Source organism: Colossoma macropomum, unplaced genomic scaffold (genome assembly GCF_904425465.1).
Source record: "Colossoma macropomum unplaced genomic scaffold, Colossoma_macropomum, whole genome shotgun sequence".
NCBI classification, from domain to species: Eukaryota; Metazoa; Chordata; class Actinopteri; order Characiformes; family Serrasalmidae; genus Colossoma; species Colossoma macropomum.
This window is the reverse complement of record NW_023494794.1, coordinates 18223064-18247786: the sequence shown is the minus strand read 5'-3', so window position 1 is coordinate 18247786 and position 24723 is coordinate 18223064. Positions and strand designations below refer to the sequence as shown.

Sequence of the window (24723 nt, the reverse complement as noted above, 5' to 3'; positions counted from 1 at the left end):
GTCACCACCTACCACAGAGGTAGCATTATCACAGAGGTGTTTGTTTTGGCCCATATTTATGGCCCAAACTGAAGTCCTAGCTCTAAGTCCTGATTCACCACTAGTCTTGTTGGAATGTCTGTCATTTGTCAGACAGATAGGATAAACACATCATGAACAACTGCTAAACAACAGTGTATGACATGTTTGATATGAGTAATTACTTTTTGACTGTGGGTATAATAATGTATTGTAATATGTATACTGTTGCTGTCTGAACAAAACTTTTCTTTTTGTCATTTTTAAATTTTTCTATAAAATCTGAACAAGAAATGTTATGATGAATGGACGAAGGCTACAAAATTACTTGGAATAAAATCTCTTTACATTAAATTGTGAATATTACCCTTAACATTAAAAGTGACATTAACTTAATGGAACTAATCAATTCATTAACATTGAAAGTTAACAATAGACGGTTGCCAACTCTCATGTGAAACAGTGGTCGGTCTTTTCTAAAGCAGTGTTCTTCTGCATGATGACATTAGATTAGATTATGTCATAGACACTCAAGACACTGGCTATGTCTCCTGCAGCTCTGCCTTTCTTTATGTCACTAGTGTGGCCAGAGTAAGCAGAGTGGTGTGATTTTGTGTAGAGCAAGGAGTGGCTTTAGAAAGCTGGAGCGTGGGGGTTGCCTTTCTCACTCCAAGATCACTCTCCACTCCATCCCACAAGGGGAACATCCTACTAAAAAAGCTAATGATTGGGCGAAAGCTAACAACCAAGCAAAAGCTTACAACTGAGCAAAGGTTTGTTTATCGGTAATGTTAGTGGTAATATCATTAACATCAACCCAATGCTGAGATTTACTTCTTACTCTAATTTTCTGTTCCCCCTGATGTGGTGCAGTAGTTTCATCCTGATGCCCATGAGGTGTTTGTGAGGAGCTAGTTAGCTACTTCCAAACATGATAACTGTAATAACTCCACTTAATGATATTTTAAGTTTTATTCCATTAAATTTATATGATTAGATCTTGAGTTTGATGTATGTGGAGTCTATAGCACTCCTCTTATATAATAGGTATATGATGGAATAGGTATATGAACAGCAGTTTTTAAGCTGTTTCTTATTAGATTTCTTTCTATATTTCTATATTTCTTTTTTTTCTTACTTCCACTTGATGTTTAAAATAATACTAAATTTTAGTATCTTACTAATATTTAAAATATTTTAAGTTCCCTGAGACTTTAAGCAGCATGCACATGGTCAGAGGAAAGGTTTTGCATACGTATTTCTTTCAGTTTCTCTCATTAGTGTTTCACTGCTTTGAGCACTACAGTAGTTAAATTTTACCCCTGCTCAAAGTGACCACTGGTGCACATTTTTCACCATAATGTGAACGCTGCTTTATGCAATGCTTGGGAATGTCTCAGATTCCTTCTCCTGCTTTTCCTGTACATGCAGTCTCACTCCAGCTACCTAAAAATCTCACTCTAGTCACCTACGCAAAGTTAGCAACCATAAAAAGGTTTTCCTTCTCCTTTAAAGTTATTGTTTTGGATTGTTTATTGATAAGATTTTGTTTCCAACAGCAACAATGTATTACAAGATATTCTTGCTTTTCCTAGTAATTTGGAATGTACTGACAACAAATAATGACATTTTATTTTCATAAGGGAAGCTGCCACACTGTATGACTATATGTGACAACAGCACCATACTTAGCTGTACACCCTTATGGCTATGTCTTTTAAGTTGCTGGCTTTAACCAAGAGAACCAGCATAAGTCTTGTGCGTGCATGTGTAAGTTAACACTATAGGAGTGCAGCACATTTTTCTGAGATGATACGTGTGTATGTGTGCGCACAAGGATGTGTATGTGTGTGTTTAGAGGGTTTTAGAACAGTATGCCCCTTTCTCGTAGAACACACATTCACACAGGGAGAGAGATTAACCATTAAATGACTGCTGGTGTGGAAAGAGGAGGTGCTTTCTGTCCATCTGTCACCTCCTCTACTCAGACAAGGACACAAACTCCAGCCACCATGAGAGTAACGCACTTCCCAGGTAATCTCACCTCTTTTTTACCTTTCTTTTATCATTTGTTATGAGCCATGAAGTGCTTCTCTCTTCCCCTGCCTTAATGTTAGTCCACACTGAATGGCTCTAAAATATTATTATTGATTGGATTGTTTAATGTCTTTCAAATCCTGCTGAGTCAGAGCACATTTGCTCCTTCTTCTTCTGTAACACGATGTCAGCATGATGTTCCTAGACTGTGTATGTTGTAAATAACGTATTCAAGACAGTGGCTTCCCAGTTAAGCTAAGCTGAAGCAGTATTAATAAAGATATCCTACATTTGTCTTTTCCGTATTCCTTACTTTATCAGTTAGAATTAAAACAGGCTGTTTTTGTTACTGTTTCTTTAAGACTGGTATATGTAAATCAGCACTGTTCTGATTGGCTGCCCTGTATTGTGCCTCATTCAAAAAGCAGTCCAGGCTGAAACGCTCCTTATAACTTCAATGTGAGTGGGTGGGACTAAATGTTGTAGGCAGAATAGATAGATATATGTAAATCTGTTGGTTTTTGTCACATCACAAAAGCAATGAATTCAAAACAGGCTGTTTTTCAGCTTAGTTTCCATATATATGGGTTGTATGGGCTGGAAAGTGAACAATATACTTTGAAAGTTCAAGAATGTTGACATACATTATCATTTATTTAAAAAAAGTAGGACTTATACCCCACTAATTAGCATCATGCTAATGTTATCAGACGTTCACTGCAAACCACACTGTTTGTTAGGAAATCTTGCCTATGTGGTTTCTAGCACTGTATGACATTATGAAAATTCAGGCTTTATCTATGTGATGTACTTTTGTCCATTTTTATAGATAACAGCATGTTATGTAGTGTTAGAAACTACATAATCAACTCTATTTGGAATTACTCAACAACTTAACATGGTTTGCGGCACGTAAGTGATGATTTAGGCATATTTGCACATGCTATCCTGGTGACTATTAGCTTTCATTACTGGTTAGCTACTTTAGCCTCAGCACACCATTCCAAAAAAGAGCTTCAAATTTCAGATACCAAACATGATCTGGCTAACAGAGAACTAGACTATATGTAGATCAAGAGGAAAACTGTGCAAACTAGATTTTTGGCTGAATTTTTACTTTACTACTCAGTTCAGAGCACAAACGGGATATAAAGCTTTGATGGGTTAAATGAATTAATGATTCATTACCTTTTTATTTTAATGTCTTCAGTGTCTTTAAACAAAAACTTTCCTTTTGTGGTCAAAGATTTGGGGAACACACTAAATTTAAAGGGGAAATCCAGCCTAAAATTACAATTTAATGTGTTACTTGTCATTTATATATAATTCTGTAGTGCAGCTTTGCATCTCACACCCTCAACGGCCTGACAGAATTCATGATTTTGTATCCCTAATGTCATACAACAAATCCTGACTGCTAGCATAGCCCCTGAGCTAATATATACATGTGGCATTCATACTTCCAAACAGTCTGCTAGCTATCTGGCTTTCTTTTGCATTTCCCTTTAGCAAGCCAGCAAAGCTTTTAGTGTTTTAAAGTTCCTCCTACCTTCAAAATATGTCATCAGAAGGGGGATTTCCTAGTCTTTAAACTGGAAAATCTCACTTCTGAGACTATAGCAGCACAATTTTACTATGTGGTTAGGCTTCTTTAGAGCAGCTGTAGCGTTGATTACATTTTTCATTTTGGCCAGAGTGTCATTTTAAATTGTAGTGCATACATCCAGTGTATGCACCAATCCTGACCTGGCATGTGGACAGTGTGGAAAACCAGACTCACTGTTTTCCTTTGCTGATAAAACTATTCCCAGGTTGAGTTGAACACATTCTACAAAGCTTTCATTGCCTCATAGTGGCTCTGGATTGCAAGGAATTCTCTGTACCTCTATAGGGAACACAGTGTTATGAACAGGGCCTTGGTTTTGGATGAATGCGAATGTGCTTTATCAGTGAATCCACACAATGATTGGCTGGCCAGCTTAGCTCTGTCTCTAGTATCAGTTCAGACCTTCAGATATGTTGGGGCAACTGTGTTTCTGTTACTGTATCTAGCCTTACAAGTTCGGTGTAAGGACAACAGGCTTTTAGATATCGGGGTAATGATACAGCCTTTGATCAATAAAAGGAAAAATATCTTAAAGTTAGTAAAGCCTCAAAAGAGACACAGCTCTTAGGCTTTAGTCAGTTGGAATGTCACATGTTACTCTTTTACCTTGTCAGTGTCTCTGGTCACATTAACCACAGTTCATTTTATCATGTAAAAGACAAAATTCTTGTTTTCTTTTAGTCTTTGATTGAAGTGTAGTGACTTTTGTCTGCCACAAAAAAACATCTGATTTTTGTTAACATCACCGTGCACCAGCAGGTGGGAAAAAATAATATTAACCAACATATTGTATTATGTTTCACCTTCCCCTCTCACCACCCCTACCTATTATCAAGCAAAATGCTTAGCTAGCTCAAAGATCCTTCATAACACCATATGTGTTTCCTTCTGAAATACTGTCTTACGCAAATGTTTTGGTGTCAAATTACATGTTTAGTTAATTTTCTAAGTAAAAATAAATAGACATCCTCTACAGAGAAGACACTTTTGCACAGCATTATAATACACAGTGACTGAAAAAATAAACATAAAATGTGGCATGTGCAAAGGTTTGTTTCATTTTTTCCCACATTTGTTAAACTCAGCAAATAAATAGAAAACGTGCACTAAAATTGCCAGAAAAATGCCATATTGACTATTGGCTTGAAAAAGCAAAATTACTGTTCTTTGTTTTATTCTTAGTATTATTCTGTAGTCAAAAACTTACAACGCTTCTCATCGCACAGCTTTTGAGCTAGAACCACAAAGCTTTGCAGGATCATATAGCCTAAATCTGAATGGGTAACCAGTGTTTTTTTTTAACTGATTCAACTCACAGTGTTCGTACATCGTTCATTCAAACACAGTTTCCATAAGAATGAATGGGAGAATACTCAACATCATTTCCTTATTTATAAGGCAATATATAATGTTTATACCTCTACATCTTACTACACATTTTTTGTCAAATGTTTTTGGACACTCCGCTAATATTACCATCATATAAGTATGGTAGCAACAGCCTAGCAACCATCTGGGATGCTAGAGCATTGGCCTAATGATACCTTAGCAACCACCTGGAATACCATAGCAACGACATAGCAACACCTTAGCAGCCACCTAACAACCACCAAACAATACCATAACAACAAGCTGAAATACCATAGCAACCTTGTAGCAACATCACTACCGGGAATTAAAATATAAACCCTGTTAAGTTATCAAAAGCAGTCAACTGCTTTAACTTTTTAAGCTTTTAAGCCAACAAAGTTTGTTCATGAATGTTTGCTTTCTAGTTAAGTTTGTTCCTTGTAGAGCATATGTTTACAAATTTTCCCTTTGAAAATGTCATGGAAAGAAAATGCATTATTTCTAAGTCACATTGACTTTCACATTGACATTGAGGGTGACAAACAGGGTGACTTCAATACTTACAAAGCAGATATAAATGGTGCATTTGGGACTGTAGACAGGAGACCCACACAAAGCATGTTGAACTGTGTGTTTGACCAAAGCCTGGCACAGCCAAGGACAAATATTGTTTTGATTATTTATGGCTTGTTAACATCCTGGCATAGTTTGGTAAGCAAGCCTGGCTGGCATGAGTTTGCTCCATGGCTGATCAGACAAAGAGGAAGTCCAAAGACACCTCAGGGCTATAGAGTTTGCATGAATGTTTGCACTGGTTGACTGATTTAGGACCAACATACGCAAATGAAAGCACATTACCATTGAAGGTCCAGGGCTAAACATTGCCCAGTTGTTAAAAGTGTCCCTTAGTTCAATTCAAAGTAAGTGATAATGTTGTGGCCAGCATATTCCTGTGTGGTTCCTGCCTGTTTTCATGTTTCATCTAACTTCTAAGCTTGTTTCTGTTTTCTTCAGTGCTGGAAAATGCCATGGAACTGACCGAGTAAGTGGCACCTTTATTTATGTTTTATGCTTTAATAACAGTCTATACAACATTAGGATGTGGGATCATTCACCAATCAGGCATAACATTATGATCACCTCCTTGTTTCTACGCTCATTGTCCATTTTATCAGCTCCACATACTGTATAGGTGCACTTTGTAGTTCTACAATTACAGACTGTAGTCCATCTGTTTCTCTGCATACTTTGTTAGCCCCCTTTTACCCTGTTCTTCAGTGGTCAGAACCCCCATGGACACTCACAGAGCAGGTACTATGTGGGTGGTGGATCATTCTCGGCACTGCAGTAACACTGATGTGGTGGTGATGTGTTAGTGTGTGTTGTGCTGGTACGAGTGAATCAGACACAGCAGTGCTGCTGGAGTTTTTAAACACTGTGTCCACTCACTGTCCACTCTATTAGACACTCCTACCTTGTCAGTCCACCTTGTAGATGTAAAGTCAGAGACGATAGCTCATCTGCTGCTGCACAGTTTGTGTTGGTCATCCTCTAGTCCTTCATCAGTGGTCACAGGACGCTGCCCACATGAAGCTGTTGGCTAGATATTTTTGGTTGATGAACTATTCTCAGTCCAGCAGTGACACTGAGGTGTTTAAACTCTACTTTGGGAAACTTCTGTTATATCACTTGTTTTCCTTTGACCTTCCCATTCCTTTATGTGAGTGGATTATCTTCTTTCTAATATCCTCAGAAATATCTCCTAAGAAATCAATCACTTTTGTTTGACTGGGAATTAAATAAATGAAGGGTGGTATCCAACTTTAAGAGTAACAAGAATTTTCTAAGCAGGACCCTAACCTTAACTTCAGTAACCAGAAAAAAATGGTTTTACCTTTCAGTTAAAAGATAAACACATGTAGCTTTTAAGAAAAAGCACTTTACAAAGTCAGGACAATTCGTCCTAATATTGTAAATTAGCCCTGTTTTCTCTACTTTCCTACAAAGTCTGGATATTTTATTGTGATAATGTGCAACAAATGAACACTTTCTTAGGCCTGTACTCTCTAACTGACCCTTCAGCTTTGAACCCTCTGCCTGTGTGTTAACACATGTGCACAGTCTGTATTATGCCTTATTATCTAATGTCCAATCAAAGGCCTGCTAATATGTGGCTAATTCTGATGACAGCTAACTGCTTTATGGTTTTATGGATCCATTTTGTATTTCATTGGCTCCTAGTAGGCAGACTTATCAGGTGGATTTTCTTTTAATGTACACTAAGCAGATTTGTCTTCAATCTGAAGGAAGGAATTGACAATCCAGCCATGGACATCGCCGAAGATGCAGGTATGTAAAGTTATGCATGCTTTTTTCTGCTCTAGGAAAGCTGTTTGGGTTTGTCTGTTCCAATTTTTGACACACCCACAAGCACACATTGCCTAAGAATGAAGTAATTTGGATCCTGATTGTACACTGGACTGTATTTCATGTGATATATTAGTCCAATGTGTTGTATTATATTTAGCATGTTGCATGCTATGCTGACTGAGAATGGTCTTTAACTAGAGAGGGTGTCCGGCCCCTTGCCCCGGGTGTGTGTGCTGAAGAGGGAGGAAGGAGAGAATTTCGGCTTTCACCTGCGTGTGGAGAGAGGGCGGCCAGGTCACGTGGTCAGACATGTGGATACATTGGGCGTGGCCGAGAGGGCAGGCCTGAGGGACGGGGACCGGCTCCTGGAGGTCAATGAGCTGTTTGTGGATGACCTTGGGCATGTGGAGGTGAGTTCTGACCAGCACAGAGGTCCCTGTTGATGAAATATGGACAAAAATCTTTTCACTATGTATTTTTTCTTATCATTCGGTATGTTAAACCCTGAATAAGACAAAGCTCCACTTTACCCACCCCATTCAGCACCGTACAGAACATGTTGCCTTCTTTGTCACATTTGTCATCTCCTCTAGTTCAGAGAGCTTTCTTAACTGGCTCAGTTTCAACACAGAAAATAGTTGGGTAGCTATTTAGTGAGCAAGTTTTTAAAGAAGAGGGAGCAAAACTGCTAAAAGTAATAACTGAATATACTGTATTTTCAGTCTTTCTTGCAGGAACCTCTTTTTATTTTGGGAAAAAAAGAAGAAATCATCACATTAAAAATCAATGAAAACTTACTATCTTTCTGTGATTCTACAGCAAATAGGCTTTTGTGCTGCCTGATTGGAGAGCTGATCAGCTCAATGGCCAAGTAAAGTGCTTCACACTCAATTGGAGTTGAAAAACATTAAAAATATGGCAGCAGAGTTGAAATATATATTATTCATTATTCATTTTATGCTTTTCTATGTTGCAAGTTTAGACCTCTGTCTCAGAGCGTCCTCTGGCGCCTGATCAACCCAGCTGAAATTATTGTGTGGCTGTTCTCCTCACTACAAATTTTCATAACAACAAACAGAACCCACACTAACTCCAAGATAGATACTAACTAGCCTTAACCAAAACAAAAGAATAAACAAAAGACAACCAGCTTACCTAACTCTTTGACTGACACAAAACAGACAAAACCCAAAACTCAAACACAATGGCAGCCAAACACTACACCTGAAGCTATTTATGAAATATACAAAAAGGGACTCTATATACAAACTATACAACAAGCTAACAGGTTTAAGTGGCCTAGGCTAAATCAAACAAACTGTCAGAGATTAATCAAACAAGCAAAAGGAACCATGTGAGCAAGCTGTTGGTGGAGCTGAGAAGGCCTCTTTTATTCTTCCCTCCTGAGGATGTCATAACCAGAACTTGAACTGGAACACAAACTGGAGTATGGGCTGGAGCAAGTGGTGATGAGTTGAAAACACAGACTGGATCATGGAATAAGGCTACAACTGGGAAGACAGAACAGACGCACAGACAAAACAAATATGGAGCAGAGCATAACACAGCATAATATCTCAAACGGACTCTATGCATATTGACAACATGATTGCGTTAACCATGTAGTGTCCAGGAGAAGAAAGGAAAACTTTGTGCATGTGGGCAAATGCTCTTTTATTGAACAGGCAGTAAGGGAAAACTGCTGCCCAGTGCCAACTAATCTGCAGGGATAGCAGGCAGGTCACCTCTACCCATGCACCTTCACTTCATTGTAGACACTTAGACCCACTCCCACTATCCCAAAGCCCAACACATAACAGCACAAACAACACATAAACACATCTCAAACCGAACAGCAACAACACGAACATTAAGTGTCTTTCCTTATCACGAGCGCAGCGCCTCCCAAGAGCCTATTTACATGGCCACATTAAATGACCATGCCTCCTGTGCTCCTATGGCACGTGATGAAGTTATATTTGCAGGAACGAAGCACTGAAAGCCTAATAAGCCAGTCACAAAACAGACAGATGCACAGCTCAAAAACTACTCAGTCTTTAACTACTAGCCTGTCCATATTGTCTCTCTCTCCTCTCTCTCTCTCTCTCTCTCTCTGTCTTCTCAGGTGGCCGGTAAGATCCAGGTGAGTGGACCTCAGCTGTGTCTGCTGGTGCTGGACGGGGAGGAGTATGAGCAGGCTGTGGCTCAGGGCCGAGACCTGAGAGAACTGGCCGGTGCCCAGCGGGGGGAGGGTTGGAAGCCCCCTCGTCTCTGCCACATCACCAGAGACCCAGTGACTGGCCTGGGCTTCAGCATCTTGCCTGTGGAGGGTGAGGTCGATCAATCTCTTGGATATAATGCCAAACTCCATTGTTTTGATGTCAGCGCTCAAACCTTTAAGCTGTTTAATCCTCCTTTGAGGCCAAAACAGTTTCAATATGTGTTTTTAACAATAATTTGGAGAAGAAAGCTGAATCTGCTCTTCATAATAGAGACAGCACTTTGATGAATATGAAGCTGAGTGCTACCTTTTTGATCCTTATGCTAAAAAAAAAAACAGTCCAGGTACATTATACTTACTTTATAACTCAGAAAATAAGATATAAAAAGAAGCATGTTGTCAAAATTTGATGCAGGTATATAGAGTTATATGCAAAAGTTTGGATGCCCTGGTCAGATGGCCTGGTTGATTTTCTACGTGAATATGAGGTAACATCCTCTACAGATAACACACTTCAGTACATTATAATGCACAGTTACTGTTAATTTGCAGAATTTAACATATAAAATGCAACATAAAATGTTTCATTGTGTAATAATTATGGCGCGTTTTATATTTTTATGTTTTTTTTCCAATATCTTAAACTCAGTAAGATTACAAATTGTGCAGTAAAATTCCAGAAAAATGCCATATTCACATTTGTTCTCTGTAAAGTTGTGTTAACTTATTTTTCACTTCAAAAAATGAATAAAATTAATACATAATTTGACCAGCGGTGTTCAAACCTTTGCATACGACTGTATATACTAGTTTGGCCTGTATTGAATGGTTATGTGGGGCATCAATCTTTCATTTATGTCAATGAAAGATTTTCACATCTTTGATGTCTCACTTTTATGCTGTTACTTTTGTGTCGCGTGTGCCATCTGTAGGTGAGAAAGGCAAATTCACCATAAGTCCAGTAACTGGAGGGCCTGCAGAGAAGGCCGGAGTGAGAAAAGCAGACCGGCTGATCTGGATCAATGGCGCCATGGCTTGCGAGCTTACACATTCTGCTATAAGCAAGATGGTGGGCATATATAATAACTGTTTAAAGCTCAAGTAGGAATTGCTGCAACTGACAAGTTAATAATCAATATTTCAGCAACAGCCTTTGCAAAAATTATTGCAACGATATTTTAATTTACATCATTCCGTGTTAGTACGTTTAGAGCTAGGACCGGATTGGCCAGAGTGCAGTTTCAGCAATGCCTGGTTTAAAATGTACCATTCACTCCTCATTACATATAGTTCATATATGGAAATTAGGCTCCAAAATAAGTCTGAATTCATCATGGCTGTAAGATAACAACTGTGAGTGAGTTTACATATGACTCCCCATTCAACCTACACTATTCATGTTCGCTCATTCATGTTAAAGTGATAAGGAGTGTTGTTACTGCAGACCGTCTGTAGAAGAGTTACAAAACCAAAATATGTGGGGAATTTTTTCAAAACAAAGTCATTATGAATGGTTTGAAATACAATGGTGCATTGTAGGAAACTCACAGATTCAGATTTCTTTACAGTGGTGGTGATAGGAACCAGGAGTCATGATGTCAAATACAAATACTGCCATTTTACTTACTATCTAAAACCACCAGTGAACCTACTCATGTCTTCTGATTTTGTTTATGATAATGTAATGTTGATAATGATAACAGTTTTTCTTGAAACATCCTGCATGATGTACATTGAATGGATAAAAAATACATTTTAGGCCAAAAGCTTATCCCATAACTATTGTAAAACAATATCTCAGGTATCAGACAGTGCAGTCATGACCATTTCATGTAACCTTCTGTGAGGGAGCTGTAAACAATTCTAAAATGATATGCTTCTCTTGAATGGAGTATTTCACATCTAACCACTCTGAATGACCCGGATTACACCTCAAATGTTTAATTAAGCAGAAACTTTGAAAAATTGGTGGAATTTCCCTTTAAACATTGCCTGTACGATTGTAGCCTTTCAAAGGAAGTTTGTTTTTTCTAAGAGTTTGTTCCATACATTTCAGCCCTGACTGCTTCATGAATGTGATGTGCCTCATTTTACCTAAGAGGAGATACTTTTTTGTACAAGCTAATTAACGTTCCTAAACCAACTGCACAACAAAATAAAACAAAAACAGAAAACAAAAAAATACAAATCATAACTGTTGCCTTTTGACATTATCTGTACCCCTTCAGGTGAAGAAGTGCAGCGATCACATGACTGTGCTGGTGATAGACAGCGAAAGTGAGAAGAGTTATGTCCGCAGGCGGATGCTCATTCTGCCCGCTATGGCCGATGCACAGAGCATGCCACACAGGCCCAGGAGACTGCACCTGGAGCAGGGCCCAGACGGCTATGGCTTCTACCTCAGACAAGAGAAAACCTCAGCAGGACGCTTAGGTGAGAGACACACACACATGTGGGTCCACTGTAAAAGTCCATTAAATTTGGTTTCTATTTTAACAAAATAATAGTGTGAACCATTAGCATCAAGTTCTTAACGCAACATGTTGTTAAAAGTCTTCTCAGATTTTTTGAGTTTAATTATCAACACTGTAAAATTCAGAAAAAGTAGATTCAAATGAGTGCAAACTAATACACTGCCCTGTTGCTCCTCCCACACATTTTGATGGGATTTCTAGTTTTTGCTCTGTAGTTTTGCATGGATTCATGCAACAGTTAGCTTAAGGTGAGACACTATGGGTGAATAGAGCATTTTTTGGAACAATAGATTAAAAAATATTAGCCAGATGATGACTGTTATTCTTACAAGTATTGCTTGTATTGAAAATATAATTAAATTACATTTATAGATGCAAATGATAATTAACCTTTTCAACTCCTTGAGACCATTTTGGTTCCAAAACGCACTTCATAATATTCTTCATAACGTTCCATTCAAAAGGTGGGTGTCATATGAGAGCTGTAACTGTCTTCTTTCCAGTCAAATAGATGGGTGATGTAATTTTAAACCTTTATAATAAAAGAAGCTGAACTATTTGTTTTGTCTACTGAAAGTCGACCCATTTTTCCACAAATCTGGGCTATAAACTATAAACCGATGGCGTATCTTCAGTGATCTGCTCTGTAAAAATTATGTTTATAAAATAATACAAAGAGCGTCTAAGATATCTGGCTTTCAGCAGTAAATTGTAAGCATATAGCAATATGTGTATGATCATAAAACACATGTTCTGTTCATTTGAGGGGAACTTTTACAAAAAATACATAAAGTAAATACATAAAATAAAAATTTACATTTATTTCATGCAGTTACTGAATAATTTGCCTTATGATTTGGTTATGTAAATTCAGATGGAAAAACCAAAATATACCCTGGTGAAAAAGAGGTTAAGGCTGTACATTGTAAGTGCAGTATGCACTTTATACACTTCTTATAAAGTGACATTTCAGAGTCAGGAGAAATAAACACACATGCCATGTAAAGTCTGTAATAATTCAAAACTCAGAGGTGTCTGGTCGAATTCTTTTAGTTTTTTGGACCACGTCATACGTCTTCACATGTACAGTCTCAAAAAGAAGGTCAAGCTCGATGTTTAGGTCTCAAATGCACAATCAGCATTATACCTATGAAGACACTCAACATGCAGTCTGCTCATGGGGGTCTGAAGCACAACCAACATTCCAAAATGTTCTTGCACATGTTGCTTGCAATTACACATTTCTACCAGAGAGGTCTCCAAATGCCCAAAACGTACACAGTGTAGCTTTAAATATGTGTAAATTTGCATCTAAAAGCTCAAATTGTGAAAACTCATTGTTTTATTGTTTAATCAAGAAAATACTGTGCACTGTTATAACATGTTTTTCAGGTATTTTTTGAAGTCCATTATGAATGCAGCTATGAACAATAAAACAGAAAATTCTTCAGTATATGGTTGGCACTATGCATGGGCTACTGTTGGGTAGCACTCTCTTGGAATTTGCCAAACTCAGATTTCTCCTTCAAACTGGCAGTTAGTGAAGTGTGATTTATCACTCCTGTGAACACGTATTCACTGCAACAAAGATATAAGAAAAGAAAAGAAAATGAACATGTTGTCCTACAGGACATACGAAAACATAATTTTTTCGCAGACTACTTCCTGTTCAAGGATGTTGTTAGTTTTACATAGTTCACAGATGCTACTAGTTAAAAATAGTAAGGCAAAAGTAATAGAGAAACAGTTTTGTTGATGTGAAGACTGCTTTTATGAAGCATCAAAAGCTGTCTGACTGCTACTGCTGCCCCCTTGGGGAGAGTTTTTAGCCTGCTAAATGTGAGTGAGAAAGCCAGTAAAAAATAATTTGGGTTTTCAATTAAAATATTTTCTGTTGGGGATGCCTTCAAATTTTAAGGTATATGAGATTCAAGTAACAAGTTGACTGGGTGTGAAACAGATTTTTCTTATGTCAACTTACTATTAGAGGTTAATTCAAAATTTAAAGGCAGCTTCACCAGTATGTTTTTTAAGTTAAAAGCCCAATTTTTTTACAGTGTAGTTACAAGCCAGTTCCATGTGGTGCTTCACATCTAACAGTGCACAAAACAACATAGCACAGACAAAACACAAATAAGCTGAGATGAGATAATTATTTATATTCCATTCCACATATTTGTGTTTGTGTCTGTTTGTCTAGTTCACATGCTGCGAGATGTGGAGGCAGGCAGTCCTGCAGAGCTGGCAGGTGTTAAGGATGGGGAGCTTCTGCTGGAGGTGAACGGAGAGTCCACTGAACATCTGAGTCATGAGGATGTGGTCAGCCTATTCAGACAGAGTGGACAACAGGTGACAATCACGACTATGACTCTCCACGGCCAAGACTTCTACACTAAGGTGAGTGAGTTTGAGGGACAATTGGAAACGTGATACATGAAGTGTTTTGTATGTCTCAGTGAAGTAATCAGTATTTCAAGATACAAACTCATCATCAGTCCATTATAAGGACAGACTTACAGCTATGGTTAAGCTGTATTGGTCACATTGCTTTGCCTCGCCTTCCCCATATGTAAAGCAACCCTGAGGAAGGCGTTATGTACACTACTGTTCATGAGTCTGGAATTTTGACATGGTAAATGATATTAAATGATGAATAACATAGATATATAATTAATAATATATTATAAAATAAAAACTACAAAGATACAGATTATCTATCTCTATTTTAGAAATGCAGGGCATTTGAGATTTAGGTAAGGATAGAGATTGAGATAAGGATAGTTTTTAAATGAAAGGATTTATTATTGATTATTGCTGAATCATTAGAGAATGTGAGACGTGTATATGAAACTCTCCAGCTACACGTACAAATGATTTCTTTTTACTTTACATTTTTCCTCAGCTGGGTTTGTCTCCTCTGCTCTTCACTGAGGAAGATGCACCTGCCAAAGAGCAGAAAGAAAAGCCTGCAGCAGTGGTGAAGCTGGCAGCGCCCCTCGGCTGAAGCTCAGGAGGAACTGCGGGTGGAGGCCAATGTCAGACTGTGCGTGCTACAGAGAGGCACCGTTGGCTTTGGTTTCCATTTGGGCTGCATCCAACAGAAACCTGGCACCTTTCATCAACCAGGTACAGCGTCCCTCTTCTCTCTAACAAGAGCTTTCCCTCTGACCACACAGACCTTTAATCACTACATCTTTCAACAGGATAATAAATGGCTTTGTTATGAAATACATAATTATAGGACACTCCAGTCAGTTGTAGCCCAGACTATATTAATTGATAATGAAGCTAACAGAGAAACCTTTAACTGTATGTGAAACCAGTGACCTAAGTTAACCGTTGACAGTGACAGTGTTATCAGGTATGTTGCTATTGAAGCAAAACCTTATATCTGAATTGTTGCCATTTATATAACCCCATTTCCAAAAAAGTTGGGACGCTGTGCAAAATGTAAATAAAAACAAATCAAATGTGCAGATCATTTAAACCCTATATTTAATTGAAAACAGTACAAAGACAACATATCAACTGTTGAAACAGAAAAACTTTATTGTTTTTTGAAAAATATTTGCCCATTTTGAATTTGATGCCAACAACAAGTTCCAAAAAAGTTGGGACGGGGGCAACAAAAGGCTGGTAAAGTTATGTAATGTTAAAAAACCACCGGGTAGTTGATTGGCAACAGGTCAGTAACATGATTGGGTATAAAAAGGCTGAGTCTTTTAGAAGTAAAGATGGGAAGGGGTTCACCACTCTGTGAAAGACTGTGCAGGCAAATAGTGTAACAATTCAAGAATAATATTTCTCAAATATCATTAAAAGATTCAGAGAATCTGGAGAAATCTGTGTATGCAAGGGACAAGGCCAAAAACCAGTATTTGCTGGTTATAATCTTTGGCCCTAAGGTGGAACTGCATTAAAAACAGACTGATTCTCTAGTGGAAATCACTGCATGGGCTCAGAAACACTTCTGAAAGCCACTGTCTGTGAAAACAGTTTGTCGCTGCATCCATAAAAGCAAGTTAAAACTCTAAAACGCAAAGAAGAAACCATATATGAACAAGATCCAGAAATGTTGCCACCTTCTCTGGTCCCGAGCTCATTTAAAATGGACTGTGGGGAAGTGGAAAAGTGTCCTGTGGTCTGACGAATGAACGTTTGAAATCATGGACACTGTGCCCTCTGGGCTAAAGACCACTTAGCTTGTTATCAGTGCACAGTTTAAAAGGCAGTATTCATGATAGAGGTGTATTATTGCACATGGCATGGGTGATGTGCACATCTGTGAAGACACCATTAACGCTGAACAATATATACATGTTTTGGCAACATATGCTGCCATCCAGATGAAATCTCTTTCAGGGAAGGCCTTGATTATTTCAGGGAGACAATGCCAAATCACATTTTGCATGTATTACAGCAGCATGGCTCCTTAGTAAAAGAGTCTGGGTGCTAAACCAGCTGGCCTGCAGTCCAAAACTATCACTCCCTGAAAACATTTGGTGCATTATTAATTGAAAAATATGACAAATGAGACCCTGAACTGTTGAGCAGCTGAAATCCTATATCAAGCAAGAATGGGAAAACATTTTACTTTTAAAACTACAGCATTTGGTCTCCTCAGTTCCCAATCACTTACACAGTGCTGTTAAAAGAAGAGGTGATGAAACACAGTGGTAAACATCAAATTCAAAATGGGCATATATTTTTCAAAAAACAAAACAATTTCTTGATTTCAACAATTGATATGTTATCTTTGTAGTATTTTCTGTGCAGCATCCCAACTTCTTTGGAAATTTTGGCCTTTTTGAAGATATAAGGCTTCTGTTCTGACAGCGACGATGTATTATACTTAACTCATCTCAACTTTATTTATATAGCACCTTCTGTAAATATATATAACAAAATATGTACATTACTTTGTAAATATTAATGATTATATTATATTATATTATATTATATTATATTACAAACCTCACTTCAAAGTTGGACAGTATGTGAAAAGCTAATAAAAACAAAAACAGTGATTAGTTCATTTTGTTTGTGCTCTTGTGTATATGCTCATTCCAAATGGGTGCTAATACACCCCCATATCATGACAGACCCTGGCATTGGAACTTTACACCGATAACAATCTGGGGACCCTTGTCTTCTCTGGTCTGGAAAATGTAACATCCATTATTTTCTGTAAAAAGTCTGAAAAGTTCACTCAGCAGTTGACCTAGAGGTCATGGGCATTTGTGGTTTGCAGTCTTTCCCCTTTTTTTTACAGAGATTTTTCCGGATTCCGTGAATCTTGTGATAATATTATCAAGGGTCAAGGGTGAAATACCTAAAATCCTTGCAATAGCTCATTGAGGAACATTGTTCTTAAACTGTTATACTGGAATATTCATTGATGGATTCCCAGTTTTAAAACATTAAATATTGTGTCTTTGTAGTGTTTTCATTTTAATACCATCAAAGTGGATTTACAAGTCACTGATTTCTTTTTTTATTTGCATCCCACATACTGTTTCATTTTTGTGCAATTGAGGTTTGCATATTATATAGATTGCTTCCTAATTTCAGGGCGTTGCATGCCCTGTTATTGCAGAGTTTCAGTCCTTGTGGGGTGGTGTACAGCACAGTTTACTGTTTTCCCTGCTCTAACACACCTACTAAACCTGGCAATTATCAGAAGCATTAAAGTAGGTATGTTTAAGCAGCAGGAAAACTATCAAATTGTGCTGGATTGAAAGAATTGTGCTGAATGAAGAATACTGGCCTATAGTATTGTATTGTAATGTATTGTATTGCATTTCATATGTCTTTGTAATGCACAGGTAACAGGGGGTTCAGCAGAGAGTTCTGGTCTCCTGCAAGGTGATGTGATAGTGGAGGTGAATGGGCAAAATGTAGAGGATGAGTGTTTAGAAGATGTGATTTTACTCATGAAGAAAGGAGAAACCTCTCTTTCCTTGCTGGTGGTGGACAGACCAGGTTATGAATGGATGAAAAAGAACGGGAAGCCCATCACTGCTGAAAAAGTAGTAAAGGCCTCAGAGGTACGAGAAACAGACATACACGTACACACCCACACACACGAGTCCGAAAAACTTCCAAGAGTATTTAACTGGGTTTAGATCATGTGACTGTGAAGGCCAAAGCATATAATATACATCATTATCATACTCATCAAACAGTTCAGTGACCCTTGGTGCCCTGTGGATGGGAGCATTGTCATTGTGGACGAGACCACTCCCATCAGGATATAAATGTTTCATCAGAAAATAATAGTATTCATGAAAAACTTAGTGTTGATTTGTTGTGATCTTACGCTCTAAGGAAAAAGTAGACCAAAACCATGCCAGCAAAATGACCCCTTTAGCCATCACGTATCACTGTAGGGGTCAAGCAATCAGGCCTATACTGTACTCTTGGTGTATGCCACACATGCATTCACCCAATGATGAAGAAGAATATGGTGAAGGATGACCAGTGCTCATGGTTGTTACACCACTGAACTCTCAAATGTGTGTTCATCTTTCTAATGAGGGGTTTATGCACTGCATCCCTACTATAATATCTTTCTCTCTATGTAGCTGTAGACTGATTGTTCTTGCTGATCACGTCCTGCATTGACATTCTCAGTCACCTGAGAAACAGTTGCTCCATGCTGACAGCATTTCTAACCCTGTTTACTGATGTCTCTCCCATAGATCTAAATGCAGATGTCACTTCAGTCAGTGTTCCTTTTGAAACACTAGGCAGTTGAGCAATCTTTGTGATTGAACCGCCATCGATGCATCAATGATAAGCTCTCTTTCAAACTCAGATCTTTTCATCCTCTTGCCATCTCATTCAAAGTTGAGAACAGCTGAGCCTACTCAGTATTGTAATACATGCCACAGAGCATAGTAGGATGTTTAAATGTATCACAGAATACATCTATATGGAAGCATCTACATGTGTTATGTTTCTAAACTAATTTAATACAGTACATTGCAAAAGTCATAGGCACCTGAGAAAATTACCTTTAAAATGTTATTCAGTTGGGCCAGAGGTCAGCAACATGCGTCTCAGCTCTGCTGAGCATTCTAACAGTTTTAATATTAAATGTCTTAAATGCTGGAGTTAATGTATAAATGCTAATTCACCGACTTATAACCCTTAAAATTGGCCCACAGACTATTGGTCACAGCAACGCAGACAACAGTAGCTAGTAGCTAACGAAAAGGCAAAGAGAAAGATTTAAGATGAACAGTGATAATTTGGAGACTAATGGACTTACCTGCATTTATAATCACTCCAGCTGGTTTTCTGATATGTTAAATCTGAAACTAGAAACTGGCAAACACTAAAAAGTCACGACGCTGAAGTCAGTTTCTCGTTCTAATTTTCCCGTTCCACCTTAAATCGTGCAGCAGTTACATTCTGGCATCTCAGGTGCCATTTAAGATGGAACGGAAAAAAGCTGACTTCACCTTTTGACATAAACAGTCAAACATTGAGAGACATTTTACAGGAAATTATTCCACTTTTGGGGAAAAGTTTCCTGCCGGAGATGTGAGAAAAGTGGCTATAGCTGAGCTAAAGCTTAAAGCAGAGCATTATATTTTTACATTACATTATATTTTTAGTCTTTTCTAGGACATCAGCACATGTTGATAGGCAAGATGGTAAAATGGACATAAATGTTGTGGCTTCAAAATGTTTTGATTTTTATTGAAAGGACAAAATGGCTCTTCTTTAGATTTGGCTTGCCAACCCCTGAATTATGCAGTTAGCGTTTACTTGCTCAGTGTAACACTTACATTTGACCGATGTTCATTCAAGTATTTCCAGAGCTCTCCTTGTGGCAGCCCAGTTTTATATGATCTCTGGTTTGGCTAATCAATACTTTAATGTCAAATTAAGGGTGCTGGTGATGGAATTTAACAAATCCAGGAGAAATCAAGAAAAAAAATCTGGAAGCAAACCTTGTTCTGTAAACTAGCTCTCAAGAAAGCAGCTACTTTTTTGAAAATAAGAATTAAAAATGTTGCTATTTTTTTACTGTATGTATGTGTATATATATTTATTTATATGTGTCTTTGTGTAACTATAATGAGAACAAACTTTATTCACTGCAGGTAAAGGAGGATGTGAGCCCATCTCCCACACAGCCAACTCTCTAATCCCTGAGACCAATGCAAGTCGCTTCCTAAGCCTCTGTGAAAAGCACTGGACTCTGTGCTGAGAAAGCGTCTAACTTCACTGGGGCCAAGTGTAACCAGACAGGGGATTGAGATGAGCTCCTTGACAATGTTGTGGCAATAAACTCAGTGCTGTTTTTCTGCAAAAGAATAAGTCTGGGATGCTCATGAATTCTTTTCTAGCTGCTCTGAACTCTGTCTATGCTTGGCAAAGAGCACAGGCAACACGCAAGTGGAAAACTGTAATTATCTATGCATCATTATGGAAATCTCAGTTGAAAGAGAACGCCATTCAATTCAATAAATATGCAAGAAAGAAGTAATAAAGAAAGCAAGAAAAAGTTGTGTTACTGTGAATAATGTTATGTATAATGAGCAGTTGTATATCATTTCAATAACGTAGAAGGATAAAGATATGTTTTACTTAAGGGTGTAGTTAGAACTTTTAGAATGGGGTGGCCAAATGAGACCCAGAGTTTTTTTATCAGGGTGGCATGCTGCTAGGAAAAAAAAAATAAAAGTGTTTATTAAAATGTATATTAAATGAGATAAAAAGTGATGCATTGTTTTTTTTTCTCTCTACATAACTAAGCCTGTCCATGATTTTCATGTGAGTAATATACAATACAATTTTTTGCCAAAAATAAACTAAAAGACAAAACTGTGTCAATGTCATGTATTTTAATCATACATAAAGAAATTATGTATTTGAAGCAAGTAAATTAAGTCCATCACTTTTATTCAGTGCACAATATTCACTTTAATGAAGGCATTTCATATAGACAGGCCATAGAAGTTATGAATGTAGACTGCCCTTATATACATACATGAACCTAATGATTATAAAGCTAGCCAGACAGCACTGTATGAGGAAATCAATGAATGTGTTCAACTGTAAATAAAGTAATTAGCATGATTAACAATTATAGCTAACTATTTTTTCATAGTTAACTCATCTTACAATCGCACAGCCTACTTTATAATGTAGCTTACAGAGCAGCATTACTAAAGGGACCCAGTGCACATTCACTCACCTGATAACAGCAAGATACACTAATTGTTAAAAGGGAATTCCAAATGTTTGCTCCACAAATTAGCCAAAATAGATACACTAGTTATTAAACGCAGTGTGATCAGACTCTCATGACTGATTTGTAACTACCCCAATGGTAGCAAAAATGAAGTTTAATTAATGCTTTATTGATGATGGCTGACTGATGATTGTTGTCTCACTTTCTATAACTGAAAAGGCCAGAAAGGTGGCCATGCTTCTTGCTAGGCTGGCACTGGCCACCCCGGCCACCTCAGCCACCCCTTGGTTATGCCTCTGGTTTTACTTCTCTTACAAACTGAATATGATTTTTGCTTTTTTATTTTTCTTCACATCTGAGGGTGAGGGTGATAACCTTATAATTAAGCTTCAATATCAGTTTTGTAGTTTTTCAGAAGCTTGTAGATTCTACATGTTACAAATGTTAATTATCAGCCTACCTATTATATATATCTTGAACATGTATCTGCTTATAATATGAATTCCAATAAACAATCAGAATAAAGCTGAGTGAGAATGATTTATCTGTATTTGACCTTGGCATATAGCTAAGGAACAGCATAGATATATGTATGTATGTATGTCATTACAAGTGGTAAAATGCCAGTATCAAGCCTGCAAACCTACATAACCAGCCACAGACCAATATTTTCTTTGATTTAACACACTGCAATTAATGCAACACATGATAATAAATTGATTACATGTTCAAATACAGTAAAATGGTATAAACTGAAGTTATACAAATTCAGTTTGTAAGGAAAGACAGGATTCCGAACGGATCTGTGCTCAGATGTGTGTGTTTCGGCCTTATGGGGGGGTGACTTTCAAACGGACTGAATCTCAAACGCATCCCTGCTCCCTACACAGCGCACTACGTAGGTAATGAAATGATCTTCCTCACTCAAATAGTGCACTACATGTCGATTTGGGACTTCGCCTGACGGGTCCTCGATCAGCACTGGTCTACATACGTATGTATGTACGCCGATTTTACGCCACTGACTGCATCGCCATCTCCACTTATTTCTTATTGAACTGAATACGTCGACATTAAAAAATAAAGACTGTTTACCTGCTGTGTTCTTTTTTTCCTAGACGTGTTTGCAATTTGCGTCAGGCACTTCTGTAGCTCGCTGTCTGTCTGTAGAGGTCCTTCGCTGTAGGTGACATTCATTTGAAGGGGCAGCGACTGTGGAGACGAGGCGAAAAAGATCTGTCTAGCGAGCAGCCATGGCACAGGCGGTACAGAAGCTGGTTGCTAAAGTACCAACTTTGGTTGGGGGTAAGACTCTTTGTGTTTTATATAAGCTAAAGTATGTATATTAAACGTAGCGGCGGCTGTTTACCGGCTAGCTAACCTAGCTTCTGGTTGCGCTCAGAAATGGCCGCATCGCCCATGAGAATGTCCGAGCAAGCTGCAGCCCAGCAGAAGACACAGAGTTACTAACTAATATTTAATAAAAATATAAATATATAACGCAGAGCAGGCTGTGACCATTTTATTGTCCAGACCTGTTTAATTTGCCATAGCTAGCTAACGACGTCGCGTCTTTTAATTAGCTTTTTTTTCTAAAAAAAAAAACGTCAGTTTGAGGTTTGCAGTTAGATTTACGTTATCTAGCCACGTTAGTAATCTTAAATGTGCACTACGTCATGTTTTGATAATACTACTAACGCACTTTTCTGAAATGTTCGGTATTTGTTAGCTAAATGCGTTTTTTAGCTGTCTGACACTTCACTAATGGATCCTCGGTTCCTTTAGCCACGGGCCCAGCGAGAGCTGCTTGAGCTCCTTTTACTGGAGGACACGGGTTTAGTTTTGAAAAATTTGAGAAATGTAGGAAACAGCAGTTCTACACATGTACATTTGTATCGATAGATCACTTCATTTCTCACACAAAATATCACAGAAATAATAATGAAAATAAGGTTTCTCCTCTGCGCTTCTGACCCCTGCTCCTGAGTGACCATGCTTCTAATAGCAGAGTGCAGCAGAAACGTTTTAGTGTTGCTGTAGTAGAGGTTGGCAATATGGCAAAATGTCACATCACAGTACTTAACCTGTACTTTTATGATACAGGAAATGTCATAATATTTATATTTTCTGACCTCTGATGAGTTAAAGCCCACAATTAAAAAATATATATGTATTTGTATTCCGCATTTCACAAACTGTGCTGCACTAATTCCAATTAAACAGGACTGTTTTGCTCTTTGTAATCAAACATGCAGTTGGTAAGTTGTTTTTAAATATTGACAATATCCATGATATGCTCAGAAAAGCATATTGTGGAATTGTGATATTATGATAATGAAAAATATTGTGATATTGCCCAGCTCTATGCTGAAGCATGAAAACACCTTAAATGATTTTTGCAGCAACCTGAATTGTCGATACAGTTACAAACCTCTCAGATGTTCAATAGATGTACCTCAGTGTTTGTGATGGATGTTGGTCTCCGCTGAGAAGCAGGATACCAAACATTTCTTTGTTCATAACTTCTCTTTAAAACTGACCCTTTTGTTTGTCTTGCAGCTGCCGTGACCTACTCAAAGCCCCGGTTAGCAACATTCTGGTATTACGCCCGTGTTGAGCTGGTACCACCTTCCCCAGCTGAGATCCCCAAAGCAGTGGCTGGTTTTTCAGACCTGCTGAAAGGTTTCCAGTCTGGACGCCTCGGTCAGACCACTGTCAGGGTGAGTGCTCTTGATCAAAAAGTCTATAGCAATGTAATATTGTGTGTCAGGTAACAGAATGCTGTGTTATTGGTGCTGCATGACTACAAACATTTCTGGTCAGATAAATCATGCCTTATATTTAAATCAATCCAGTGACCAACTATAGATTTATTTTGCTACCTTAGAGTCATGAACAAAGACAGAAATTACACTAACTGAAGGAAATGGATTTAACCCCATCTCCTTTCCCATCACTCATTTGTCTCATAACTCGTACTAGGAAGATGGAAATGAGTGAATTAAATGAGTGAATTTTTGTGTTTTTTTATATATATATATATATATATATATATATATATATATATATATATATATATATATACACACACACACCCCTTTATAGTGGTCTGACATCAGCTGCATTCATTTAATTTGATGCTAAGCAGAAGGTTGGAGAACTATTCTTACTTAGTTCATAGGGCTAATGTTCTTTACAATGAACCATTGCATAATTCTGTTTTCACAGGATGCTTTGAGGAATGGTCTTGTTGCCACAGAAGTTCTGATGTGGTTCTACATAGGCGAGATCATTGGAAAGAGAGGCATCGTGGGATATGATGTGTAAATGTGGACTGTCTTTGTTGCTTGTTCCCTCTTTTGTCTTACGTTCGAGCTTCTTGGAATCCAGGAACTAAATAAATGTTTATTAAACAAAATTAGTCTGTTTGCTTTTACTT

At 37.9% G+C, this 24723-nt stretch overlaps 2 protein-coding genes across 2 annotated transcripts; both read left to right on the top strand.

Annotated features, from left to right (window-relative positions):
• Window positions 1–2019: 2019 nt before the first annotated feature.
• pdzd3b (PDZ domain containing 3b) lies at window positions 2020–20918 on the top strand. Its single transcript, XM_036580450.1, is given in 12 exon segments — window positions 2020–2052; window positions 6026–6053; window positions 7296–7360; window positions 7580–7791; window positions 9507–9711; window positions 10535–10671; window positions 11831–12035; window positions 14277–14473; window positions 14979–15074; window positions 15076–15202; window positions 17909–18123; window positions 20191–20918. Coding segments are annotated over 12 exon segments (1554 nt in total). The 5' UTR covers window positions 2020–2030; the 3' UTR covers window positions 20236–20918.
• A 1510-nt stretch (window positions 20919–22428) lies between these two features.
• atp5l (ATP synthase, H+ transporting, mitochondrial F0 complex, subunit g) lies at window positions 22429–24702 on the top strand. The gene is made up of 3 exons (XM_036580448.1): window positions 22429–22589; window positions 23844–24004; window positions 24513–24702. Exons 1-3 carry the CDS (start codon window positions 22538–22540, stop codon window positions 24609–24611), a joined length of 312 nt encoding a protein of 103 aa, XP_036436341.1. The 5' UTR covers window positions 22429–22537; the 3' UTR covers window positions 24612–24702.
• Window positions 24703–24723: the final 21 nt, after the last annotated feature.